Source organism: Periophthalmus magnuspinnatus, chromosome 4, assembly GCF_009829125.3.
Source record: "Periophthalmus magnuspinnatus isolate fPerMag1 chromosome 4, fPerMag1.2.pri, whole genome shotgun sequence".
Taxonomy (NCBI): Eukaryota; Metazoa; Chordata; class Actinopteri; order Gobiiformes; family Gobiidae; genus Periophthalmus; species Periophthalmus magnuspinnatus.
Window position 1 is genome coordinate 3,320,538 of NC_047129.1, and position 25,471 is coordinate 3,346,008.

General features: G+C 36.9%; 3 protein-coding genes across 4 annotated transcripts in view; all 3 read left to right on the forward strand.

The window, feature by feature from the left end:
• Positions 1-466: 466 nt before the first annotated feature.
• scinla (scinderin like a) lies at positions 467-15,010 on the forward strand. Its single transcript, XM_033992143.2, has 18 exons — positions 467-534; positions 1,113-1,211; positions 3,548-3,737; positions 4,673-4,827; positions 5,229-5,390; positions 6,865-7,014; positions 7,507-7,599; positions 7,692-7,824; positions 8,414-8,502; positions 9,868-10,083; positions 10,654-10,787; positions 11,079-11,169; positions 11,332-11,502; positions 11,928-12,102; positions 13,113-13,228; positions 13,362-13,439; positions 13,587-13,647; positions 14,184-15,010. Exons 3-18 carry the CDS (start codon positions 3,560-3,562, stop codon positions 14,348-14,350), a joined length of 2,169 nt encoding a protein of 722 aa, XP_033848034.2. The 5' UTR covers positions 467-534; positions 1,113-1,211; positions 3,548-3,559; the 3' UTR covers positions 14,351-15,010.
• A 137-nt stretch (positions 15,011-15,147) lies between these two features.
• On the forward strand, positions 15,148-22,974 carry zgc:109982 (uncharacterized protein LOC553564 homolog). Its single transcript, XM_055221382.1, has 6 exons — positions 15,148-15,674; positions 16,645-16,806; positions 17,895-18,074; positions 19,664-19,757; positions 20,979-21,162; positions 22,659-22,974. Exons 1-6 carry the CDS (start codon positions 15,578-15,580, stop codon positions 22,893-22,895), a joined length of 954 nt encoding a protein of 317 aa, XP_055077357.1. The 5' UTR covers positions 15,148-15,577; the 3' UTR covers positions 22,896-22,974.
• Positions 22,975-23,452: 478 nt separating this feature from the next.
• dr1 (down-regulator of transcription 1) overlaps positions 23,453-25,471 on the forward strand; it is a 57,093-nt gene continuing 55,074 nt past the window's right edge. For both annotated transcript variants that reach the window (XM_055221383.1, XM_033965601.2), the window contains exons 1-3: positions 23,453-24,242; positions 24,610-24,773; positions 25,221-25,286. In XM_055221383.1, coding sequence (XP_055077358.1) covers positions 24,023-24,242; positions 24,610-24,773; positions 25,221-25,286 — 450 coding nt within the window. In that variant the 5' untranslated portion in view covers positions 23,453-24,022. The remainder of the gene's footprint in view (positions 24,243-24,609; positions 24,774-25,220; positions 25,287-25,471) is intronic.

The window sequence follows — 25,471 nt, forward strand, 5'->3', positions numbered from 1 at the left end:
TATAAGGAAACTACCAAAAAGCTACAAAGTTATATAATATAAAATACAATGAAATAACTTGAAATGTAATCTATTTGCAGGTAATATTTCATTAGTTCTTTTTATACTCCACTTTTTGCGTGAAACTTGAACCTTAACCAAGACATTTACAGGCCCTTTTTAGCACATTGCGAAATATTATCTGATTATTTTTAAGGGTAGATAAGGAAAGGAGACTTTTTTTTTGTTAATTCTGTAAAATAGTAATTATTTGTCAGATGTGTCAGATCAGACTTCACATGGAACCTGCCTACCTATCAAAAAATTATATGTAAAGAATATAATTAGTTTTGTTTGTGCTTTTTACTTCCCTTTGATAACCTATTGTTTAAGTTAACCTCAAACGTTTGTGACTTTTGTGATTTTGTTCTGCTTTTCCTAGTAACCTGATTTTAAGCACTGCATGTGTCCCTGGAGGGCCACCGTACTAGCTGTTCAAATGCCCAGGTGCTTGTGAAGTGTGAAACTTTACTGCACTTTCAACAACAGAGAAAAGTTTGTATTTATATTTTTGGTCATAGAAAAAGCTAACATCATTAAATTTATAAGTTAATTTTGTCTGGAAATGTTGCTACATTAATATATTGAATGGTATATCCAAGCAGTAACCTAACATGATAATATATCTTCACAGAGAAAAACTGACTTATCCCCAGTTCACTCAAAACTTGTAGGATTTGCAGAAAACAATGCTAGCAAACTAACTAGTTGTTGGAACGCTGTTGAAGGACCATTTTATTTTTACAATTCCCTTGTATTAGTACCAAGCTAGTTCTAACAAAACCAGGTAGAACAACTTCTTTTTGAAAATATAAAACCTAATACATTGCAAATCTATCCATTCAACCATAAAACATACAAGTCCTTAAGAAACCAGGTAGACAAAGTGTGATTTCATGCCATGTTTTCAAAAGAAAGTTTTGGAGATAACGCCCTACAGCTGTCCATATTACTTTTCTCAGAGGTTTGATTTGATTCAGTGTGCGTGTGTGCTTCTTGGGTGAGTAAGAGTGGGGCGTGTTCAGGAATTGGGTAGGACACTCCCCCCTGCATTCATGCGGATGTTGTTGCAGAGTATAAAGTGGAGGTGTCCTGGGCAGGTCTGTGCGGACATTGGAAGAGCAACAGCAGCCAGTCTCCTCTCTCTCTGCATCTGTAACAATCCTCTACAGGTAAGGAAGGGACATTTTATTTAGTCTTTAGTCTGTCTGAATGTATGTAGTTTTAATTTTTTGTCTCTGTAATAAGTGATTTTCAAAACACATCTTTTTGATCTCTAAGTCTGTCCTTGTTACTATTTTATGGTAATCAAATCAATGACCAATGTAAGATCTGCCAGTTGGTCTACTTAGTTTAATGTATTCTTGCTCTCTATAGCTTTTAGAACAGTTTTATTTACCCCCAAAATGTACTTTGTGATGATAACCCTAGAATGTCCATGATGTCAATGTCATCATGCAAAGGAATAGTACATTTCTATGCAATAAAAAAAAATAAATAAAAAAAAATCAACAAATTGTCACTTTTACTGTTGAAACGTCATTTACAAAGTTTATAAATAACCTTCCATCTTGAATGCTTTATTCATAGTTCATTGTTAGTTTAGGAGCTGCAGATGCAAGAAGTCTTCACTAATAGCCTTTTCAGTGTCAATGGAAAATTACCTAACTGCACCTGCACCCAAGACATTTTGGGGCGGATGGATGGGTGATTTAATTGGTGCCTAAAATTTCATTATTTTGGGTGTGGTGAGAGAAATTTCCTTGGACATATGCCAATACTTTTCAAATAAGTCTCTAATGTTTCTTAGGGCGTTTTGATTATTGAAGCGTTTATAATTCGAATCAAAATCTGATCAAATCAAAAAACAATTTATCAACATTAGACACATATTGCATGCAAACTCACTAGTTTTAATAACTTCCACTTCCAGTAATTTAAACTTTTGCATTATTGTGTATATCAAGCAGTTCAAACAAACCTACCTGTTCTTCCACTTAAAGCAATACTTCCCTATAACAGTTGGTGTTATCAGTGTATTCTATGACACTCACAAAATTACTATTGCTATTTAAATCATTTGCTGTCTGATATAAACTAAATAAGTCTAAACAACATTTCTTACAAGTGTTGCACACCTGACCTGCTTGTATTTGTTTCCCTGTCTGTCAGTGGTATAGCTTAAAGTACATAGACGGCACACCTCCTCTTAGAACTTTTTCAGGACACTCCCAGGGCCTCTATGATGTAACCTGTAAAACTACTCTCCTGCACTTCAGGTTTTGTGACATAAAGCACATAAAAGCTGTTCTAGGTATAGGCAAGCTCATTTAAAAGAATTAAAGCAAATATAATGCATCATTTATAATTAACATTTATAATAAATGGAACTTGTACAGCACTCATAATTACACTTAAACAAAATAGCATTTTTTTCCATTCATTTATATATTTCTATTTTTATATTCATATATATATATATATATATATATATATATATATATATATATATATATATATATATAATATGTTTTTTTTATATATTATATGTTTTTGTCATTTAATTTGGTTTCCTAGTAAGAAATATAGAGCAGCCCTAATTATACATTTGGCAATAGGTCCATGTTTTGTTTTGTTTTTTTGTTTTTTTATCCTTAAGGATAAAAGGCGCTGTACATGATTGTTAAATGTGAAAAACAGAACTATCATGCTAACGATGTACTTCCTTATTATCAGACAATAAAACGCTTTACAATTTGATGTAGACAGTGGACATATTTTTACCTCAAGAGCTATACTGATAAAGTTTGCTGGGTACAGGGCCTTTTAAAGTCTACATAATGGCTATAATTTAGGTAGAAAGGACAGTGAGCACATTTCAAAAACTTTTGAAAGTAAAAAAAAAGCAAGTAAATGGCTTCAATGAGCTACAAAGGCTACACTAGCATTGATTAATGATTGGCTGCAGGTGCTGGGGTTTAGATAGTGACGATTCAAATATGATTCTTTTTTTGTCATTATGTAATGTATGCATTTATAATATATAAATTATTCTCTGTTATTATTCATTGTTCATAAATATATTCAAAACATGTTTAATTCATTCCTGATTTTGGGTTAATGGCAACTGTATGTTTGGATACTGCAATTACTGCAATTGTTGGGTTTCAGTTCAGATGACATCACAACATTCTATAGTAAAACAATATTTAATGCAGATGGGGAAAGCTAAAATTAATATTAAAATGAAGATTTTGTTATAATACAGTGAGTTCATGGGTCTAGACAGTAATAGAAATGATCAGGTACAACATTTCTAAATGTGCCTTTTGGATATTTCCTGGCAAAGTGCAATGTAATCAATAGGATATGTGTTTGTTCTATTAATTTCCAGTCACACAAACATTGCAAGTATAGTTGTGCGCTCTTCTCTGTAGTGTAATCTGAGGTCACATATTGTTACTGTGTCCCTGTGGTGCTTGTGTTAATTGCTGTGGTGCTCCCTCAGGCTCGAAGCATCATGGCAGACAGGGTGTTCAAAGGCGCAGGGGAGAAGCCCGGCCTGCAGGTGTGGAGGGTGGAGAAGATGAGTTTGACCCCGGTCTCCAAAGCGCACCATGGGAACTTCTTCACCGGGGACGCCTACATAGTGCTCCACACCACGTCTGCCCCGTCCTACAACGTCCACTCCTGGGCAGGTATGGGACAGTAATAACACGCACAAATCAAAACTGGGGCACGATGGTGTCATTTTTTAAATATTTAGAACTGACATATTTTACTAAAAATAAATAAATAATAATAATAAAAAAATCTTCTACAGCATATTTTTAACAATGTTTTATACATTGAATATACTTATAAATTTTGTGTAATCAGAATATATCAGGATCAGTCATTGACAGTGAATAAAACTCACAAACTAGGAGCTTGCTTTAGCAATATGGTGCAACATTAACCCATTAATGCCCAGATTTGTCCCAAAAATTAAATTATGAAAAGCATGTGCCATCTGCAGTGATTTCACATGATCAAGTATTATTCTTTTACGAAAATTGTCAAAATGTACATGAGAAAGTAAGTTTTCAGGTCGGTCACAATTGTGACCAGACGGCTAATTCCTTGTATTGTGAATTAAAAGTATAGACTTGTTTCTATAGCAAATAAATGTCTGTGTATTCCCTCATTTGTCCAGGTGTGATCCTTAGTAAATGAAAAAATCTATTCTGTTGACTGGACAAAAAGTTTTTGAATGAAGACATATCTGAAGGGTGCAGCTAGCTACACTGAAACTAACACGCCTGTTTACAGTTTTTGTTTGTTGGCTAGATCTATTGAACTACACTAAGTTTAAAGAGTCTGTAGAGACACTAATGTCAAGAGTCTTAGAGACTCAGTCTTTCCTAACAAAAACTGCCTCTTTAACTCTTCTCATAAATATAGATCTGAGGCTGAGTTCATCCTGGTCTATTAAAATAGCAAGCAAAAATTCCCACAATAACAGATGCTAGATTAATTATGATGATAACGTTATGCAGTCTTCTCCCAAATTTTTCCTCCAAACTTCCACACATAGCCTCTTTCTCTAGATTTGCTTAAAAGTCAAGTGAGTATATCTGGTTCTGTCTTACAGGTAGCGAGGCATCCCAGGATGAGCGTGGGGCGGCGGCCATCTTGATGATGCAGCTGGACGACTATCTGAAAGGAAGGCCTCGCCAGTTCACTGAGTTTCAGAATGAGGAGTCTATCACCTTCACCACCTACTTCAAATCAGGCATCACATACAAGGTCAGCGCTGCCCTGCTATAGTTAGCCCAAGTTTTTGTTTTTTTGTGTCTATCTTTAAATATATTTCTTTTAAATGCCATGTAAACTCCAATTTACAATTCACTGCTAAAAGAATAGATTACAATTGTGTCCTCTTCAAAGATGCAGATAGCATGTAGCAATCTAATTTGGTCACAAGTCAGGAACCATAACTTTAATTGCCACGGAAACAACTATTAAACAACACAATTGTATGTTCTGCAATTTATTATAAGTAGATTACAAATGTATATTGTGTCATTTCAAAACAAATGGGAAAAAGTAAAATATTTTCTGACACCGTTTAGTAGAGAATGTGTGAATATGTATTTTAGAATGGAAAATGCATAATTGTGAAATCTATTTTACTTTTCTGTCCCCAGCAAGGAGGAGTGGCTTCAGGCTTCAAGCATGTTGATACCAATAAAGAGAATATAAAGCGCCTCATACATGTAAAAGGGCGGATCATCGTCCGAGGGACTGAGGTCCCCCTGACCTGGGAATCTTTTAACAGTGGGGACTGCTTCATCATCGACTTGGGGGAGGTACTACTCTGTCTTAGCTTGAAATATTACTGTAATGTCGCACTGTGGTGTTCTTGTCGGATTATATAAAAAGGGTCTGTCCTGGAGTTTTTATTTTTATTTTTAGTTGCATTAAATAGCTTGAGTATTTCAGGTGACATCACAACATTCTACACTCACCTAAAGGATTATTAGGAACACCTGTTCAATTTCTCCTTAATGCAATTATCTAATCAACCAATCACATGGCAGTTGCTTCAATGCATTTAGGGGTGTGGTCCTGGTCAAGACAATCTCCTGAACTCCAAACTGAATGTCAGAATGGGAAAGAAAGGTGATTTAAGCAGTTTTGAGCGTGGCATGGTTGTTGGTGCCAGACGGGCCGCTCTGAGTATTTCACAATCTGCTCAGTTACTGGGATTTTCACGCACAACCATTTCTAGGGTTTACAAAGAATGGTGTGAAAAGGGAAAAACATTCAGTATGCGGCAGTCCTGTGGGCGAAAATGCCTTGTTGATGCTAGAGGTCAGAGGAGAATGGGCCGAGTGATTCAAGCTGATAGAAGAGCAACATTGACTGAAATAACCACTCGTTACAACCGAGGAAGCATTTGTGAAGCCACAACATGCACAAGCTTGAGGTGCATGGGCTACAACAGCAGAAGACCCCACTGGGTACCACTCATCTCCACTACAAATAGGAAAAAGAGGCTATAATTTGCACAAGCTCACCAAAATTGGACAGTTGAAGACTGTAAAAATGTTGCCTGGTCTGATGAGTCTCGATTTCTGTTGAGACATTCAAATGACAATGAGTTCACTGTACCACAATGGCCCCCACAGTCACCAGATCTCAACCCGATAGAGCATCTTTGGGATGTGGTTGAACGGGAGCTTCGTGCCCTGGATGTGCATCCCATAAATCTCCATCAACTGATCAAGATGCTATCCTATCAATATGGGCCAACATTTCTAACAAATACTTTCAGCACCTTGTTGAATCAATGCCACGTAGAATTAAGGCAGTTCTGAAGACGAAAGGGGGTCAAACACCGTATTAGTATGGTGTTCCTAATAATCCTTCAGGTGAGTGTATAGGCCAGTAATAATTAATACAATTGTGTAGAAATAGTTCTAGAGTCTAGTCACTATTACAGATTAAGACATCTGGGAGTATGACATCCATCACATTCCAGAAGATTACCAAACAAAACAGAAAATCTATATATGAGAATAACATTGATAGTAAATTAAACAAAACAAAAATATGGGACTTCTAATTGCTATGTGGATTAAAAAAAAAAATAAAAAATTACATTTACATTTGCATCCTAAATACAAGTTGACCTGTTTAAGTAAAAGTATTCAGTATTATATACTCATTTTTGGTTTTTCTATTTAGAAGTAGGCCTGTAAGAGAACAATATGATTTTGCAAGTCTTATTTATTATTGTTATTTTTATTGTTATATTATTATTATGCATTTCCAAAACAGAACATCTACCACTGGTCTGGACGCGAGAGTAACCGCTTTGAACGTCTGAAGACAACAGTTCTGGCCATGGACATCCGCGACAGTGAGCGCAAGGGCCGAGCAGAGGTGCACATGATTGAAGAAGACAAAGAACCAGATGAAGTCATCAGTGTAAGTCCCACCTGTAATAAAGCCCCCCCATCAACCTCCCATCAGCCCCCTATGATTAGACCACACTTGTATGCAGCCCCCCTCAATCACTATTTATCAGGGGTCTGCTATTCACAGAAAGTGTGAGAAATATAATGAAAGCACTCACTTATTCCAATATATTGGTGACTTAAATATATCGTGAATGAGTGTATTCATGTGTGTTTGAGTACACATTTTTCGCAGCTGAAGCTGGAAAATAGCGGTAGTCTTTGTTCACTCTCTCCCTTGCGCTTTCACATGTATATGAAAGTGCATATTGCTTGGCATTCCAGTTTAGAAGGCATTTAAATTTTTGTGTAAATTAAATGTAGTGTTGTAGTGGTGTTCGTAGCTAGATGTTGGTGAAGTATGGTTTTAACTTTCTGTTTGCATGGAGTAATGCAGGTGACATGCCATCTCCCAAAGGTTAGATCCTGTATCTTTAAATAAAAAGTTCCTATTTGTTGAAAGGTTCTGGGGCCTAAGCCAGATCTCCCACCAGGAAGCCAAGACTCGGATGTCTGTGTGTCAAAGAAAGCCAAGTCTGAAGCTTCTCTTTACATGGTAAAATTAAGGCTAAGTTTTGTAGAACTTATTCTCAAAGAATATAGAAATATCAGAAAATACCAGGTTTACCATACTATGCATGATTTTAGATTTCCAATGCTGCCGGGTCTATGAAGGCAACTCGAGTGGCTGAGAAGAACCCATTCAAACAGGATATGCTCAGTCCGAATGAGTGCTACATCCTGGACAATGGGGGCAACCGCAAGATCTTTGTCTGGAAAGGTACATCTACTGTTTTATGTCTTCAAAAATATTTTAGGTTTTTACTTGGTAAAATGTACTATTCCCTATAACCTTATGATTTTGATGTAGCATTGGTACTGAATAACTCGATTGATACTTGGCAGCTGATGTCATCAATATTCCCTAGGGGTGTGATGCTAAGTTGAGGTACTGTTCTGTCTGGAGTACAGTTACTCAGGTTAGAATTAAATTTCAGCTTTGTTTTAACACAATCTGACTACATAAACAAGTCCCTCTCAAATTATCAATAAACACCTAAACATGACCATGAACATTCATATTGATCACAGGCTATGATGTGATTTATTTTTTAAATTAGTTTGGTATTTGTTTTGTCAGGATATATTAAATTTTGGCACTGTTTGCTTATATGTGTATTGTGTCACCATGGAAACTGCTGAACATTAAGCCAGAGACAAACATGAAGAACACCCCCAGCATGATGTCACTGCAAAGTATCATATTTTAAGTGTTATTGGCTTATAGAATGTTGTGACATCACAATTGATACCGGATGCCATGACTCTTCAACAGAAGTTATGTATAACTTTTTTATGCATCTTCACAGGACCAAAAGCCAATTCTGAAGAGCGAAAAGCAGCTATGTTAGCTGCACAGCAGTTCATCAAAGACCACAACTACCCAAGCAACACCCAGGTAAAGTCCAGTCAAATGCCAAAATATAGTTTAATCAAGTTGTCAGTTACTTCCAATTTGTATTTGTATGTTAGAAGTAAGGGCCATACTGCGCACCTCAAGCTAAATTTGTACTTAACAGTTTGAATTATGAATACACTGACTATAAGAATTTATTTTTTGCTCTAATCTGTATAGTTGGTAGAAAGCACAAAAAAGCCACTGTAACACGATTCACCATGTTATAAAGTTATAAAGTTGTAAAGGGGTTTTAGATCTAATCCATACAATTATTGAGCAATTTTTCCTGGGCCCTATTCAAGCCCTCCTTACGCTTAGCTGTAAGATTCTGTGCAATGCTCAGCCCAAAAGCCACCATCATCCATGCTCCCACGTGACAATTTTCCATAAATATACAAAAGCATGATATTAAACTGTACACAATAACTTGACAAACCTGATGTGTTGTGTTACGGTAGCGCTCTGAAGGGAGAGTGACTTGGTGTGGAGCAAAGGGAGGGGAGACTTGGAGCACCAAAAATGAAAGTGAAACTTGCAAAACATGTTAACTTGCTAACATGGCCTAAATATATTATGTGTTAGCAGTTAATACCTCATAGAAGTAAAATACACAGATCCCTCGCTATATTGTGGTTCCACTCTTCCTTGCTGTTTCGCAGATTTTTTTTTTTTTTTTTTGGTGCAATTTTGCATGCTTTTTTACAGTGTATGAACGTGCATTGTGTTCTGCGTCCTGATTGGCTAAGGGACTGTAGACCACTGTCCATCAGTCTCCTCCGTGCCGTGTCTCCTGTACAGTACAGAATGTGTTCAGAAAAATTTACATAAATGTTTGATCACAGTGCGACTCTGAAGTGCTGTATGTTCAAGTTTTCTCCCCGACAAAACCCACAATGTCGATGAAATGTTCTGCACCAACAAATTTCAGAAAAGCTTTGGACTTAAGTGTTTCTCTTTACGGATACTCCGGATACTGTTGGAGTGGTACATGAACAAAAAATTTAAAGCGATCATTAAGGAAGGGGGATATAATATACAAAGGTTTGAGCTTTGAGAGTGTTTAAACAAGAGAGAAATGTGAGAAAATATTAATGCCTGTTGGAGAAAAGTGTATACAATTTTACAACCTCACCACACATTTCTCCTATTGCAGATTATTTTTAGAACGTAACACCCGCAATAAACAAGGGACGACTGTGCCTCCTCTGTAATAATAAAATAAAATAAAGAGAAATGTTGGGTGCTGATGTTTGAAATTATATCTACAGTCTACTTACCTTTGTATATGTTTGGTGCATTACAAATTTTCCTATGGAGACAATACAGTATAACCTTACCCATTTACATTTCTGCTATCTGGTGCAGATCCAGATCATGCCAGCTGGAGCAGAGACCACTCTTTTCAAGGACTTCTTCTATAACTGGTTGGACAAAGACGAGACTGTAGGCCTTGGTCAAGCCTATGCCATCGGCAAAATCGCCCAGATTCAGAAAGTCCCATTTGACGCCTCTGGTCTTCATAACAACAAGGCCATGGCTGCCCAGCATGGGATGGTGGATGACGGCTCAGGCAATGTCCAGGTATACAGTGAGCTGAATTAAAGTACATTCACTAAAACGTAGCTAACATAATTAAATTGAAAGATTTTACAAAAAATCTTACCAATTGACCATCGGTTGACCGTTTCTTCACTTCCTGGTTGGACAAGGGCAGGATAAGGAAAGGTAATTCGATAACTGCTGTTACATTGCAACCTTATAGTAAACAATCTATTTTACACAACAGTTATTATATGCCAAAGAAGTTACTTAAATTACTTTAGTTACTTAAATGAGTCACTGTCAGAAATATGTGTTCCTTACATTTGGATGGAATTTTGTGTATTCTGTGTACATGGATAAAGGAATTGCTTTTTAGAGCTCAGTGTCCTACTTCCTGTAATTTCCACCTTTTCTTCCCAAACTGCCACTTGACTGGTATTAAACTGCTATTATTTCCACATCCCACCAATGAAAATAATATTTATAAAACCTGTCAATGTGCACTTTAAATTCTTACAATGATTTATAATTATTTCTCATTTAGAAAATCATAGAACCAGCCTGAGTAGCCTTTTTAAATGTATTTTATAACTTTTGTGACGTGCACAGATCTGGCGTGTGGAAGGCGGTGATAAAGTTCCTGTTGATGCTGAAACTTATGGTCAGTTCTATGGAGGAGACTGTTATCTGGTGCTGTACTCCTACAACTGTGGAGGCCGAACCAAGCACATCATCTACACTTGGTGACGACACACTTTTAATATGGCTATACATGTTGTTACCTGTGATATAACCATAACAAAGTGAACACATTAACAAATGCTTTATCAAAACAAATTCTTGTCATGCACAATAAACTAAAGATCCTATGATCTCAAGATAAACAGGATGTTCTCCGTGGCCAGTTCTAAAATGTGCAAAATGGGCCAAACTAGTGCTACAGACCATTAGAAGATGCCAGTCATTCACGCCAGAACCACCCTTGTAAGTGACCTCTATATGTGGTCTAAAATTGTATGTGTGGCATTGTCTAGGCAGGGGAAGAAGTGCTCCAAGGATGAACTGGGAGCTTCTGCCATTCTCACTGTTGCACTGGATGACTCCATGGGAGGAGTAGCAACCCAGGTAAAATAGACTCTGAATACAAACCACAATTAATTTTCTTATTTTAATGTAGATAGAATTGTTTCTGTTAACATCAATTTGACAGGATTTAATTGTAAAACTTTCTGTAGAGGCCATATCTATATATTGTATTGAAATGGGTAAATGCTTCTTTCTTGATAGGTGCGTGTGACTCAGGGCAAGGAGCCTGCTCACTTGGTCAGCTTGTTCAAAGGGAATCCCATGGTGGTGTACCTGGGTGGGACGTCCCGCAGTGGGGGACAAACTGCAGCAGGAAAAGTCCGCCTCTTTCACATCCGCCTGAACTCCACCAAGGCCACCAGAGCTGTCGAGGTTCGCCATCTTGTTTGTAATTTGAATAACCCTTGTACTATTGATTTGTTATCTAAAGCTAAACCATAACTAGTCTACATGAGTATTAAAGTAGGATTAGTGCCAGGATTGTAATAACTAATGGGGATTCAGATAAAGAATTAGGGCTGAACAATTTTTCTGACAAGCTTTGCAATTCTGATTAGATTTGCAATTTGTTTTAATAATCTTGCATCCCTATTGAGAATAGAGAATAAATTGGGCTGAAGTCAACAAATCCAGCATTAAATCAGAGGTAAAACTGATCCAAGCCAGGATTTAACCAGGACATAATCTGTACTAAACAAAGACTAGATCTACATTAAATCAGGGTACACATGGACTAAACCAAGAGGAAAACCAGTACTAAACTTGATTATTTTAACTGACTGCATGTTTTGTCATAGGTTGAGCCTACTGCCTCCTCTCTGAACACCAATGATGTATTTGTGTTGAAAACCCCTGATGCGGTTTACCTGTGGAGAGGCGTGGGGGCGGCAGAGGAGGAGATGGTGGCTGCCAACTACATGGCCAGTCTGCTTGGAGGGACTGCCACAGAGGTTGTGGAGAAGAGAGAGCCAGGTGATTGAATAAAGCATGTTTCATTTGGAGATGTTACTAACTAGACAATGAGAAAGCATGTACTTCATACAAACTGACGTGAAATATACATTGTCAAAAAAATATACAGTTGGAGATGAGTGAATAAGTGGACAAGTGCCCCAAATTCAGGCAGAATTTGCATCTTGCACTCTGCATTTGATTTAAATGAACATAGCAACTGGACAAACATTGGACAAACCAGACATTTTTATAGCAGAAATGCTAATTTTCAACACCTGTCCATATGACCTCATATGGACAACATATGAACAAGATAAACAAAGTGTACATTAAATATAATGGGAGCAAGAACAATGTACTATTAAAGGGCCCATATTATTTCCTAACCTATGTTATAATGTTGTTTCCTCATCAAAAACATACCCCGAGTTGTGTTTTGTTTCATTCACAGGTGTTCACACATTAAACCTAATATTTAGAGTCATATTTAGAGTCGGTGCAAATTTAGCTCTTCTTTCAAACAGAAAACACTCTGATCCACCTTGTGGTTGTACAGGAAGTGCTCCACTGTGTTTTTAAACTCCATACACCTTCACTAAAGTCATTTGGATGGTTTCAAACCTGGAATTGTCAATCCCTACTGCACTAAAGGCAAAAGGTAGCTGTTAACTACAACTACATGACATCACAAGGTGGAACAGAGCATTTTGAGCTTTGGAGCTATAAACAAGCTAATAATAAAGTGTTACTCAATGTGTGAATGAAATTAAACACAATATTATAACATGGCTTAAAGCTCACAAGAATCAATTTTGTGCAAGATAGAAAACTATGCTTTAGATTTAAACTTAAATATCCTATTTTTTTCTCAATTTTAGTAGGTGATTATATCTAGAGATGTTATTTCCTTTCTGGATTTTTCGCTTACTATGTCCTTATGTAAATAATGTTGTAAACTAGAGAACTACTATATACACATAATACACATAAAAAATACCAGCGCCCTTCAATTGTGCTCCTGATTTTAGACTCTTTCTGGGCTGCACTGGGAGGAAAGAAAGAGTATCAGACATCTAAGACTCTGCAGAACGCTATGAGACCTCCACGCTTGTTTGTATGCTCCAACAAGACTGGAAGACTGATTGTGAGTGTCTTCTGGATGATATAAAAATGTTGAATGTTGTTTTTATTCACCTATAAATGTAATGTATTCAGTAAATCAACATGGATACAGACAAAATGTAGGTCCTGATTTAACATGTGCCATATATATTTAGGCTGAGGAAATGCCCAGAGACTTTTCACAGGTAGATTTGGCAACTGATGATATTATGATCCTGGATGCATGGGACCAGGTAAGATTTGATCAAATTTTTACATTTTAATTGTATTTATTTCTTTATTTTGTTTTGTTTCATGTTTAATTTTGTTTCATATGCACCATAAACACATTTATTTTAAGGTTTGTAGACCAATGATTATACTGTTTTTGTCCTCTTCAGATTTATGTGTGGGTAGGGAAGGATGCCAATGAGGAAGAGAAGCAAGGTGTGGGGAACATTGGTAAGTGAAACATGGCTCTTGTCTTTTACCAAAATCACATTTCTCAATCAAATTTGTCTTAATTTCACAGATCTTTTAGTTAAAAAATTCCATGATTTAAACATATTAAATCAACAATATAGCATAGAAACATAACTGATTAATAAATAATCAACAAATAATTGTTTAATAATTTTGAATTTACTATATTTGATTTTTACAGTCTGTAAACGTGCAAAATAGATGAATGAGTTTATAAGCACTTTCACAATTTTCAGAGACTAGAGCTGTAAAGCTGACAACAACTAGCATGCACATGTGCACTTACTGATCATGGTGCAATAAAATGGTGCAATTGCTTGTAAATGCTATAATTCGATGCAAACAGCACACATCAGACTTATTTTGACCTGAAGAACTGCTTATACAATCTATCTATACTGGGGCAAGATAAATTTTACTCAAATACATGGGGGGAAAAATCTGATACAGGGCCTTTTTAATTTGCTGATTTGAAGATTGTCCTTTCATAACCATATATTGTTTTTACTCTTCAGCTCAAGACTACATTAACACTGACCCAGCAGGCCGGCGTGGGACTCCCATGGTCATCTTTAAGCAGGGGGAGGAGCCACTCTCTTTCATTGGATGGTTCCATGGCTGGGATGATGACATGTGGGACAAGGACCCCATGGAGATAATTAACATGTTCAAGTGTCATTAAACCAGAAGAAACCAAACCTGCAATAGCCTTCTTAGCTTCTGTAGTGCTATTAGTTTAAATGTCTAAATCTATGCATGATGCCCCCAACAGGCTTTTTAAAAATAAAGAATATTGATACTTGCAGCTGATATCATCAATTTGAAGCTAACTGTAGGCATTGCTCTGTCTGAAGCTCTGTTACTCAAGATAGACCTTAATCTGAGCTTTACTTTAAGGCAGTCTGACCATAAAAACATATCTGGAACTACAACAAAAGTCCCTCTCACATAACATTACAGTCACACGATAGCCTGATGTCACTGCAAAGTATCAATATGAAAATGGACAGTGGTGCTACTTAAAAAAATAAGATGTCATAGTTATAACTAGGTAACTATTAACCTCTTAAGTCTGGTTGAAAATATATTTTCTTAAACATGCATCTAACGCCACTGCCTATTTTAATTTACAGTCTGTATTGGATTATATTGAGACAGATGACAATACATTTGTGGAAAAAAATGTAAACATTGAAATAATATCTACATATATTATTGATAACAAAACTAAAATGCATTATATTCAAATATCCTTGTGGTATGACCTAAAATGCTTTGCCAAATCACCAGTGTAATTGCCGCTAAACTGGTTCTGCACTCCAATAAACCTTAAAATTCAAAATCTGTGGTGTTTTTAAATGCGTGTTATCAACTGATAAAACTTTAGCTGTGGTGAAGTAATACTGATTTTAAAGGGTTTGCCACTTCTTGTCTCCATGGTGATGTTATTGATTTGCCTGGGACATTCAGTACTATAAGATTAAACTTATTTATTTTCCTTTCATGTGTTTTTACAGGTCAAAAATGCCTTGTAAATTTTGAATTTACAGTGAACTACATCGCGTCTCCGTAAATCTGACCTGTAACTTCACCTCGTGTCGTAACCTGCTTCTCTCCATTGTGATGGATAAGTTTAATGCAATAGTGTGTACCATTCCAGACAAAGCAATAACATCCATGGAGACAAGCTGGTGCAGTGCACATTTGTAAACAATTGGACTACATGGATCTAATTGGAGCCTCCTTTACACTGTGTTAATCTGACTGTTACTGCTGAGTGGATGGGCTGTGGATTAGGGGCTGGTTAGCTGTCCACACGGAGATTGCTGTACTAAATACACTGAAGTTGAAGGACACTCATTACTGTTACTATTGCTACTACTACTACTTCAAATACTACCCAGAAGTCATGAGTCAGAAGGTGGTCCTGATCACCGGCTGCTCCTCAGGAATTGGTCTGGCTCTGGCTGTACGCATCGCCAAAGATGAGAAGAAGAGGTTTATGGGTAAATCTACAACTTCATTGTGGTTATGGTTAGGTTAACAATAGCTTACTTACTGGTAATATATTTAAAATGTCTAATTTAAAAATGGGTTTGTTTAGCTCAATTTTTGTTGACAGACAATTATTGCCCCATAAATGTGCCTTAATGGCATTTCTGGAATGATTCTGTTAATTGGTACTAAATAATGAATGTGTTATGGTCCTGTTTAAACATTTGGTTATAGTATTCATACTGAAATGATATGAGAGATTTTGATTACATAATCTTGTTGCACGCAATCAAACTACTATATTAAAATTATTACAATATCTCTCCCAATGTAATGTTGAATAATGCGATAAGATTTGTGTCAAAAGTTGAATGAATTATTAATAATAATAATAATAATAATAATAATAATAATAATAATAACAATAATAATAAATTTCCACAGAAAGTACAGCGCTTTCTTATAAGAGATTATTATTAATTATTATTATAATTATAATTGTGATTCTGTCCAGTACTCAGCCCACAGGCCTACGTCACCCATTCTCCCACACAAGTTTTCCATAAATATATACAAAAGCATGATACAAAACAATACACTACAACTTCACAAACCTGATGTGAAGTAATTTCATAAGTGGAAATGTGTTGTGTTAGTGCTGTGAAGGGTGAGTGACAGAGAGGGGAGCAAGAGGAGCTGGGACTCAGTGTCAAAAACAAGATACAAACAAGATAATATTAATACATTGCTTTGTGTGAATACAGCAGTTTCAAAACAATAAAAGGTAACATGGTGATCTAAATATGTTATGTGTTAGCAATTAATGCCCCATAGAAGTAAAATACCCCATTTTTTCAGAGCTATAGAAGGAGGGGTCAAATGCCATGTAAAAACAGCAGGAACAATAAAGTCTACCATAATATTACATTTTATATTTTATATTTTTAAAAACATAGATTTTTAAAAATCTTTTGCTGCCAGTGTATGCAACCATGAGGAACCTGTCCAAAGGGGAGGCCCTGGTGGAGGCAGCGGGGAAGACACTGGGTCGGACTCTGGAGATCAAACAACTGGATGTGTGTGATGGGAGATCCATCAAGGCCTGTGTGGACAGCCTTCCCGAGAGGAGGGTGGACATCCTCAGTGAGTCTTTATATAGCACTTGAGTTGCGTCTCATAATGTTTGACTTTTTATTCATACATGCAGTTGAGTTACTATTTGAAAGGTAAATAACAGTTGCATAACACAACTGTCTCTCCTGTGTAATGAGTTAACTGTGTTTTAAGGAAATAAGTGGTATAGGTAGATACTTATAGTCAACTGATATTGGTATCGGAGCCAAATGCTGTACCATTCCAGAGAAAGCATCAAATATCCCTAGAGGCAAGCAGGTGGCAGGCTCTCCACTTGAAAAAATAAGTAGAGCATCTTTTATACATATATATACGAGGGTCATTCAATAAATAAGGTGAATTTTTCGGTATAAGGACTTTTAATACACATAGAAGCTTACTTTTTTATTTTTTATTTTTTGTTTTACTTGTTTTTCACATGGATTCAAGTTCTTTTGCAGATTAAAAAAAAACTTTGAAAGTTTTGGCGATTAACAAAGATGGCCGACCAAGAAGCATGCTCCAGGATTGAACAGCGGTCAGTTATCAAGTTTTTTGTTGGTGAAGGGTGCAAACTCATATTCATAGGAGAATGTCAACTGTGTATGGTGCCACATGTTTCAGCCAAAAAAATGTCTACAAGTGGGCTAAATTGTTTAAAGAAGGACGGAGCAGTGTTGAGGATGAACACAGGCTTGGGAGGCCTACAGAAGTGAGGTCTCCTGAGGTGATCAAACCATACACAGTTGACATTCTCCTATGAATTTCAACGGGTTTGCACCCTTCAGCAACCAAAAACTTGATAACTGACCGCTGTTCAATCCTGGAGCATGCTTCTTGGTCGGCCATCTTTGTTAATCGCCAAAACTTTCAAAGTTTTTTTTTAATCTGCAAAAGAAAAAAAAAATAAAAATATATATATATATATATATATATATATATATATATATATATATATATATATATATATATATATATATATATATATATATATGTGTGTGTATGTGTATATATATATATATATATATATATGTGTATGTGTATATATATATATATATATATATATATACACACACACACATACATACATACATACATATCATTTATTATTATCCTAGTAAGTAATGCAGGCATGGGGTTGATTGGACCGATCGAGTGCCAGACCATAGAGGAGATGAAGACAGTGATGGACACAAACTTCTTCGGCCTGGTGCGTCTGATGCAGGAGCTTCTCCCTGACATGAAGAGGAGGAAGAGGGGGCACATTGTGGTCATCAGCAGCGTCATGGGCATCCAAGGTAAGGAGGGACATTGGCATGGATTACAGTGTTGTTATACAATAGTATTTTTTCTTATTGTTAGTTCCACTTTTTTGGCAGCTTATTGTGGTTTTAAGAGGTAGAGAGGTATATAACACAAGCCCCACAATTTGCTTGCTTGGAAAGTCAACTGCATGATTCCAAGGAAATAGAAAGTTGTCATGATCCGCACCGTCCGCTCCTAGTTTTCCTCCTGTCCTGCTCTTTCCCTCCCTCACCTGCCGGATCTGGGCTGGGCTCCTGGCTCCTCCTGCGCGCACCTGCAGCTTATTAGCGCAATCACCACCACCTGCCATGTATAAGAGGAGCCAGGACCAGCCACTCAGTGCGAGATCATCTGCGTATCACACCCTGTTCGGTGCCGGATCGTATGTGCATCTACACCCAGCTTACTGGACCGTCTCAGCTCCGACCCTGCTTCCACCCTGCTTCCACCCTGCTTCCACCCTGCTTCCCAGCCCTGGTGCTGTCTTGTTTCGTCTCTGCACTCCACGACCCCGGACCCTGGTTTGCACTCTGCGCCCTGCCCTGGTGCTGCCCGCATCGTCATCTCCGCTACGCTCCACGTTCCGCTCCTGGATCCTGGCCCGCGCCTCACCTCCTGCTCACCGCCGGATCTACCCTCGAACTGTACTATTTGTCATTTCTATAATAAATACTGTAAATATTCCCCGAGTCTGCACTCTTTGGTCCGCTACACCCACCGTTACGACATAAGTTAAACATTTTCCATGCACATAGATGAGTTTCAGGCCATAGTGTTGAATATTATAGCCAAAGGACATTTCTATAGAAACAAGCAGGAGAATGCTCTCCTCCGGACCAAATAAGAGTCAGGTTTGTGGAGGTGCAAGCCAACTCACAGTAAGGACTTGTTTTTTTCTATGTTTTTCAGTGCTATAAAAAACATAATGAAAAAAACATGCTTTTATTTAGGCTTTTTTTTTTTTTTTTTTACATACTGTGGCTTTAACTGCTCCATAAAATTTTCAATGTATTTCCAAGTTGTTACTCATACCAACAATAAGCACATAATTAATACACATCATATTTAAGAGTAGTTTTAATATTTTCCCATAGCCACCACACTTGAGTCTAGGCCACTCAAATAATTCAATGTCTTTCTATAAATAGTTTAAGTTTCTATATTGTGTTTTCTTTTGTTTATAAAAAAGATGTATCTCAAATTTGAAGCTATAGTAGTTATTGCAATTAGCCTTATTTAATCAAACAGCTTCCATCCTCATGCAAGGTGTTGAAGACAGGCCCTTAAGCTCTGGTACCCATGTTGATTTGTTTGTTCATAAATGTCTAATCTAATAATGAATTGTTTCCCTTACAAAAAATACATTATTTTAAGCCAGATAGATAGATTGTGACATACAATTATGGGTGTTCAAAAGTAATTCAGTAGCTTCTGTAGTGTCTGTTAGCAAAAATGTGCTTTCAAACTATGAGTCTAAAAGCACAACTAAAGCTTGATATGTAGCACTTTAAAAAAAAATTATAATATTGATTTAAATGACAAAAAAGTATTTTTAATTACCGGTATTTGTGTGCGATTTCAGGAATCCTTTTCAACGATGTCTATGCTGCCTCTAAGTTTGCCGTGGAGGGCTTTTGTGAAAGTTTAGCTGTTCAAGCCCTGAGATTCAATCTGAAGTAAGTCATCAAATATACTCAAAAAATGAATCCAATACCAGAGAGTGGAAGAGCAGAGACAGTTCACCTGGGGATAGTCCTAAAGTACATATAGTCTTAATAAACATCTCCATTGTCTCACCACAGATTAAATATGTGTTAGCAGTAGCACGCCCAGATTGAAAAACAAGTCTTAACACAACAGATAACACGCAGGAGCCATGGTAGAGGTTCACTTAACACCTTAGCTATTTTTGTTTAGTTTATTTAAAACAATCCCTGTAATTCCTCATTCATTCAGTAGTCCAGGTAAGAAAAGGTTTCAAAGGTAGTCAACTGGACAGTGTTTTTAAACTTAAAATTCTAACAGTGGCTATGTTCACATGCGCAACGAAATCAGATTGTTATCTGATTTCTGGACATTTAAGATTATATAAATGAAATGCAAATGGCAAAATCTTCTGTGACTAACCAGAGGAACCATGATCAAAAGGAAATTACATGATTTTGCTGTTTAAACATAATTTTAATAGTCAGATAAAATCGCATAATAATCAGAGTGCACATGTAACCAGTGTCAAGATGACTTAAACTTTTTCTACCTACCTGCGGTCACACTTCCACAAACACCATATTAAAACTGCCACTAAATTGGGTCTAAGCCCAGAACTAAACCTGAACTAGACCAGGGCTAAACCAGGAATATAACAGGACCACACCAAGTCTACATCAAAATTAAACTGGGCTTAAATGAGGATGAAAGAGAACAAATGTGAATGCACTCTAAAAGTAATAAAAGTTGTCAACTTCTTTATAGAATTTAAATAGAAGGTCTCTAGAAATGTATGCGTATTTCTATAAAATCTTAATAAGTATTGTTTTTAGTTGAAGTAATATAGTAGAAAGAATAACAGTTAAACTATATGCATGTACTTAGAGCATGCGCTAATAGTAATAGTACTTAATAGCATTAGGTAACATTTGTATTGAAATACTTCAAAGTGTCAAGTTGCCAACTGTTTAGCAGTTCCACTTTGATTAATACAAATTAATAGTGTGTGATAGTGTCATCTGGCATAAAATTTGCCAGATGACATGGGTTATTAAGTGAAAGGGTCAACAACAACTTTCAATAACATTTTATTTTGCCGCAGTAGTAATTATACTTGAGTACAGTTGTATATTGCTTTCCACACCACTCCTTTAATATAATAATAGTATTTATTGTACTTCTTGTGGTAGTATCAGCCTGATTGAGCCTGGTCCAGTCATCACAGAGTTTGAGCGTAAAGTCTATGAGGAGGGACTGAAGGTGGACCTGAGTAAAGCTGATAAAGTGACTGCAGACATGTTCACAAACATCTACCTGAAGAACTACAGCCAGATCTTCGAGACAATGGGACAGATGCCAGAGGACATTGCAGAGGTAATATGATGTTTGTGGGATATGGTTGAAGGTTTGAAAGATCTCACATTTTCTACTAAAGGTGCACTTTGTAACTTTTCTGGTGGGGGCCCACCACTAATGATGTTTTTAAGATTCTAAAATGCGATGTCACACAGGTGTCACACAGCCAGATGTTGACTATACCCAAAAGCATAGCAATAGTAGCAATAGAGATGTTATTCATTTGCCTGGAATATTCCACAGTATGGCCTTATCTGTCTTGCATTTATTCGCCTATTGGTGGTTTTCAGATTTCAGATTTTAGAATGTAATGATGTCATAATACCAGATGAGGGACAAGAGACAGATTTCTATATTGATTACACTGAACTTTGCCATGAAATATCCAAAAGGTAAAATCACAAATGTTGATCCAGATCATTTACTATATTAACTAGACCCAAGAACTCACTGTATTACAACAAAAATATGCATTTTAACAATATTAATTTTAGACAGAACGGGTGTAACTGAGCCAAGATTGTAGGCCGCCTTGCTCGCACATGCCTTTTCAGGTCTACCCATAAATTTTCAATAGGATTGAGATCAGGGCTTTGTCATCAGAAACTAAAACACAAGCCACTCCAAAACATTGACTTTGTTATCCTTAAGCCACTTTTTAACCAGTTTGGCAGTAATTCCAGGCAATGGTGTTTTTAGGCTTGCAAGTTTCTCCCTTTTTCCTCGTGACGACACTCATTATGGCCAAACAGTTACATTTTAATTTCGTCAAACCACAGGTCTTTGTCCCAGTTTTTTTGTTTTTATGTCTTCTTCCTGGCAGTATTTTGCTATTGTATTTGTTTCACTGTGAATAATGACACACTCTTACCAGCTTCAGCAGCATCTTCACAAGGTGTTTTGCTTTTGTCCTTGGGTTGATATGCACATTTCGGACCAAGGCACGTTCATCTCTGGGACACAGAACCTGTCTCTTTCCTGAGCATTATGATGTCTGGACTTTCCCATGGGGTTTATACTTGCGAATAATTGTTTGAACAGATGAATGTAGCACATTCAGGTATCTAGAAATTGAACCAAGGATGAACCAGACTTGTAGAAGTCCACAGTTCTCTTCTTGATATTTTCACTGATTTCTTTTTGACTTTCCCATAATGTTACACAAAGAAGCAGTGTGTTTGAGGTGTGCCTTCAAATACATCCACAGGTGTGTCTCTAATTAACTCAAATGTTGTCAATACACCTATTAGAAACTTCCAAAAGACATGACATCATCATCTGGGTTTTCCTAAATCATTTAAATGCATACTAACCTTACTGTATCTAAGCTTTTGACTTTGAAGAAAGTAATGAAAAATTATCTAAAAAAAATAATAAAAATCCCTCTTTCATTATTCTGGCATTTAGCAAATATATTAAATATTTATAATAATAAGTATATCATATCTTGCATTGCACATAGTTTGATATGATTATTGCATGGTCTATAATAAGTTGTCCCTTCTGTCCTTCAGCACACTTTAAAGATCATCACAATGGACAACCCTCCGTTCCGTCACCAGACAAACACACTGTACACTCCCATGACCACTTTGAAGTATGCTGACCCCAACGGAGACCTGCCCATAGACACCTTCTACAAGATGGTCTTTGAACATGACAAAGTGTTTAATGCCAGTCTCAACTTCATCAAGCTGCTGCGCTGGAGGAGCCGCAAGAGCTTCACTCTAGACAAAGACAAAGCCTCATAAATGGGCTGTGCCTCTGAAATATAATGTTTGTAATATGATGTTGTCAAGTATGAGAAAGGTTATTGCAAGGAAAGATATTTTCAAAGCATATGTGATGTTGAAAAATAAACCACTGAAACAAAGAAAATAAGCTGTTAAATGTAGGCTACTCTATGTGACAGCAACATCTGCTTTAATGCCAAGTTATAGGTAGGCCTATTGTAATAAGCCTCTTGGATTATTACACAATATTTAATCCTTACATTTAGAGCTTAGACTATGTTTAACTATAGCTAGGTTAGGTACTACATATATATATATGGGGGGGGGGGGGGGGGGGGGGGGTGCGTGTGTATAGTTATATTTTGACATTTTGTATAATATAGTTATGTAAGTAATGTAGTAAAACTGAATTTTGCTAAGCTGTGTTGTTGTGATTGAAAAAAGAAGAAAAACAACAGAAATATTACAAAGTGTGGATTTATCCCAGTATTTCAAAAATATAACACAAGAGAATCCTGAAGTATAAATATAAACATTAGATGGCGGTGCAGGTCACTGCCAAATCATCCGGTTTTTTTGATGACGCAACATCCGGCCAGATCTAAGCTAACGGCTAATACTAGCGTTGCCTGCTGTTCTGCAACACATTTATAAATGAGTACATATCTGTTCAACGTAACTCACCATGATTTACCTCTTTAGCTGGTCCGGGGAATCATAACTATCCGGCCGTGGTGTGGTCCTTTGTGTCTCATCGGCCTGGTCGTATTTAGGTAGAAAATAGCAGAAGCGGTTCATTGTTAGACGGACTTTAGTTTAGCCATGCTCTCGGTCTCCACTTTAACTTGTGTTTCGATTTCGGACCAACACTTGTTCAGCTTTGTTTGATTGACCCGACTATCCCCATTCTATTATTTCTTTGGGGTGTACGTGCATTTGTTACATTCCAAATTAAAAAAGGGAGCTCTGCTAAAATTGGAAGTAATTTTATCCACCCACATCGCTAAGCTAACAAGCCACCCTGAGCAGAGAGAAGGAAGGGGTGTCTTGGCTGATTTGTTTATTTCTTTTCACCTTGTCTAACTTGCGAAACAGGCCTACGACAACTTTTTTTGTATTATTTTGTGGACTATATTCCTGCTGCAATGGCCTCTTCCTCGGGCAACGACGACGATCTGACCATCCCTAGAGCAGCTATCAACAAAATGATCAAAGAAACTCTTCCCAATGTGCGAGTGGCCAACGATGCCCGGGAGCTGGTGGTCAACTGCTGCACGGAGTTCATCCACCTCATCTCCTCAGAGGCCAACGAAATCTGCAACAAGTCCGACAAAAAGACCATATCTCCAGAGCATGTCATCAATGGTGAGAAACAACTGTCACTTGTAATTCTATTCTATTTTATGATACATGAAATGTTTCTGACTAGGGCAATAAGCTACCGTAGAATTAAATAATGAAATAAGTTAAAGGATAACATTTTAGGTCTTTCCAGGAAATGGAAAAAGGAAAGGGATTACCTCAGGTAGATATATATCCTACATAACTAATACTAACATATGTGTATTATTACTTTTTTCATTATCATGCTTGTACATGGAGCTAACATTTTTAGAAATTTGAGCCCTCTGTCACACTTTTAAGATTAGAGCATCTCAGGCCAATTTCCGCCATAACAAAGAGGAAACTGATAAGCATTATTGACACTGGCACATTTTCTTTGAAACCACAGCCCTGGAAAGCCTGGGTTTCGGTTCCTACATCACAGAGGTGAAGGACGTGCTGCAGGAGTGTAAGACCGTGGCTCTGAAGCGGAGGAAGGCCAGTTCTCGTCTGGAAAACCTGGGCATCCCAGAGGAAGAGCTACTCAGACAGCAGCAGGAGTTGTTTGCTAAGGTAAGGCTAAAGAAAACAATTTATTTAAGAATATATTTAAGGAGTGAGCTTCACCTGCATGACATCGGTAAATTAAGGCAGAAAAACCTGTAAATAAAACAGACTAAAGTAAAAAAAAAATTATAAATAAGTTGTTTGCATGTAATGATTACCTACCTAATTTGTGTTTTGCAGAGAGTAGTTGCATGTTCCTAACACTGCCTGTGTCTGTGGCACATCATGCACTCTGCCTGTGTCTGTGGGATGTCATACATTATTGAAATAGACTGGTTCAACACACAACTTTTTCATTATTATTATATGTATGTCTCTATGAACTGTTTGAATTAGCATTACTTTTGCTAAAAATACGTCTAAACTAAGCAAAGAAGTATATGTTTCTGATCATGATGCCTATTTGTACATATGAATGTAGAAAGGCATACTAACCTCTCTTCTTGTCCCCAGGCCCGACAGCAGCAGGCAGAGCTAGCTCAGCAAGAATGGCTTCAGATGCAGCAGGCAGCACAACAGGTGGTGTGCATATTTTGTACGATTTAAGAACTTGAGATAGTCGAGTCAAGATAAGAACATTTATTTAAAGAAGACATATTGTGCTTGTGTTTACTATATATTTATAATCTATGACACCTGTGGATCATTGTTATAATTTGGACATTTTAAATTGCCATATTTATCTGAAACAATTTCATAAAGAA

Coding starts and splice junctions, on each gene's coding strand:
- zgc:109982 (XM_055221382.1), top strand. CDS start 15,578: ATGAGTCAGAAGGTGGTCCTGATCACCGGCTGCTCCTCAGGAATTGGT. Junction 15,675..16,644: donor TGAGAAGAAGAGGTTTATGG/GTAAATCTACAA, acceptor TTTTGCTGCCAG/TGTATGCAACCATGAGGAAC. Junction 18,075..19,663: donor CAGCGTCATGGGCATCCAAG/GTAAGGAGGGAC, acceptor GTGCGATTTCAG/GAATCCTTTTCAACGATGTC.
- scinla (XM_033992143.2), top strand. CDS start 3,560: ATGGCAGACAGGGTGTTCAAAGGCGCAGGGGAGAAGCCCGGCCTGCAG. Junction 4,828..5,228: donor AATCAGGCATCACATACAAG/GTCAGCGCTGCC, acceptor TTCTGTCCCCAG/CAAGGAGGAGTGGCTTCAGG. Junction 11,503..11,927: donor AGGCCACCAGAGCTGTCGAG/GTTCGCCATCTT, acceptor GTTTTGTCATAG/GTTGAGCCTACTGCCTCCTC.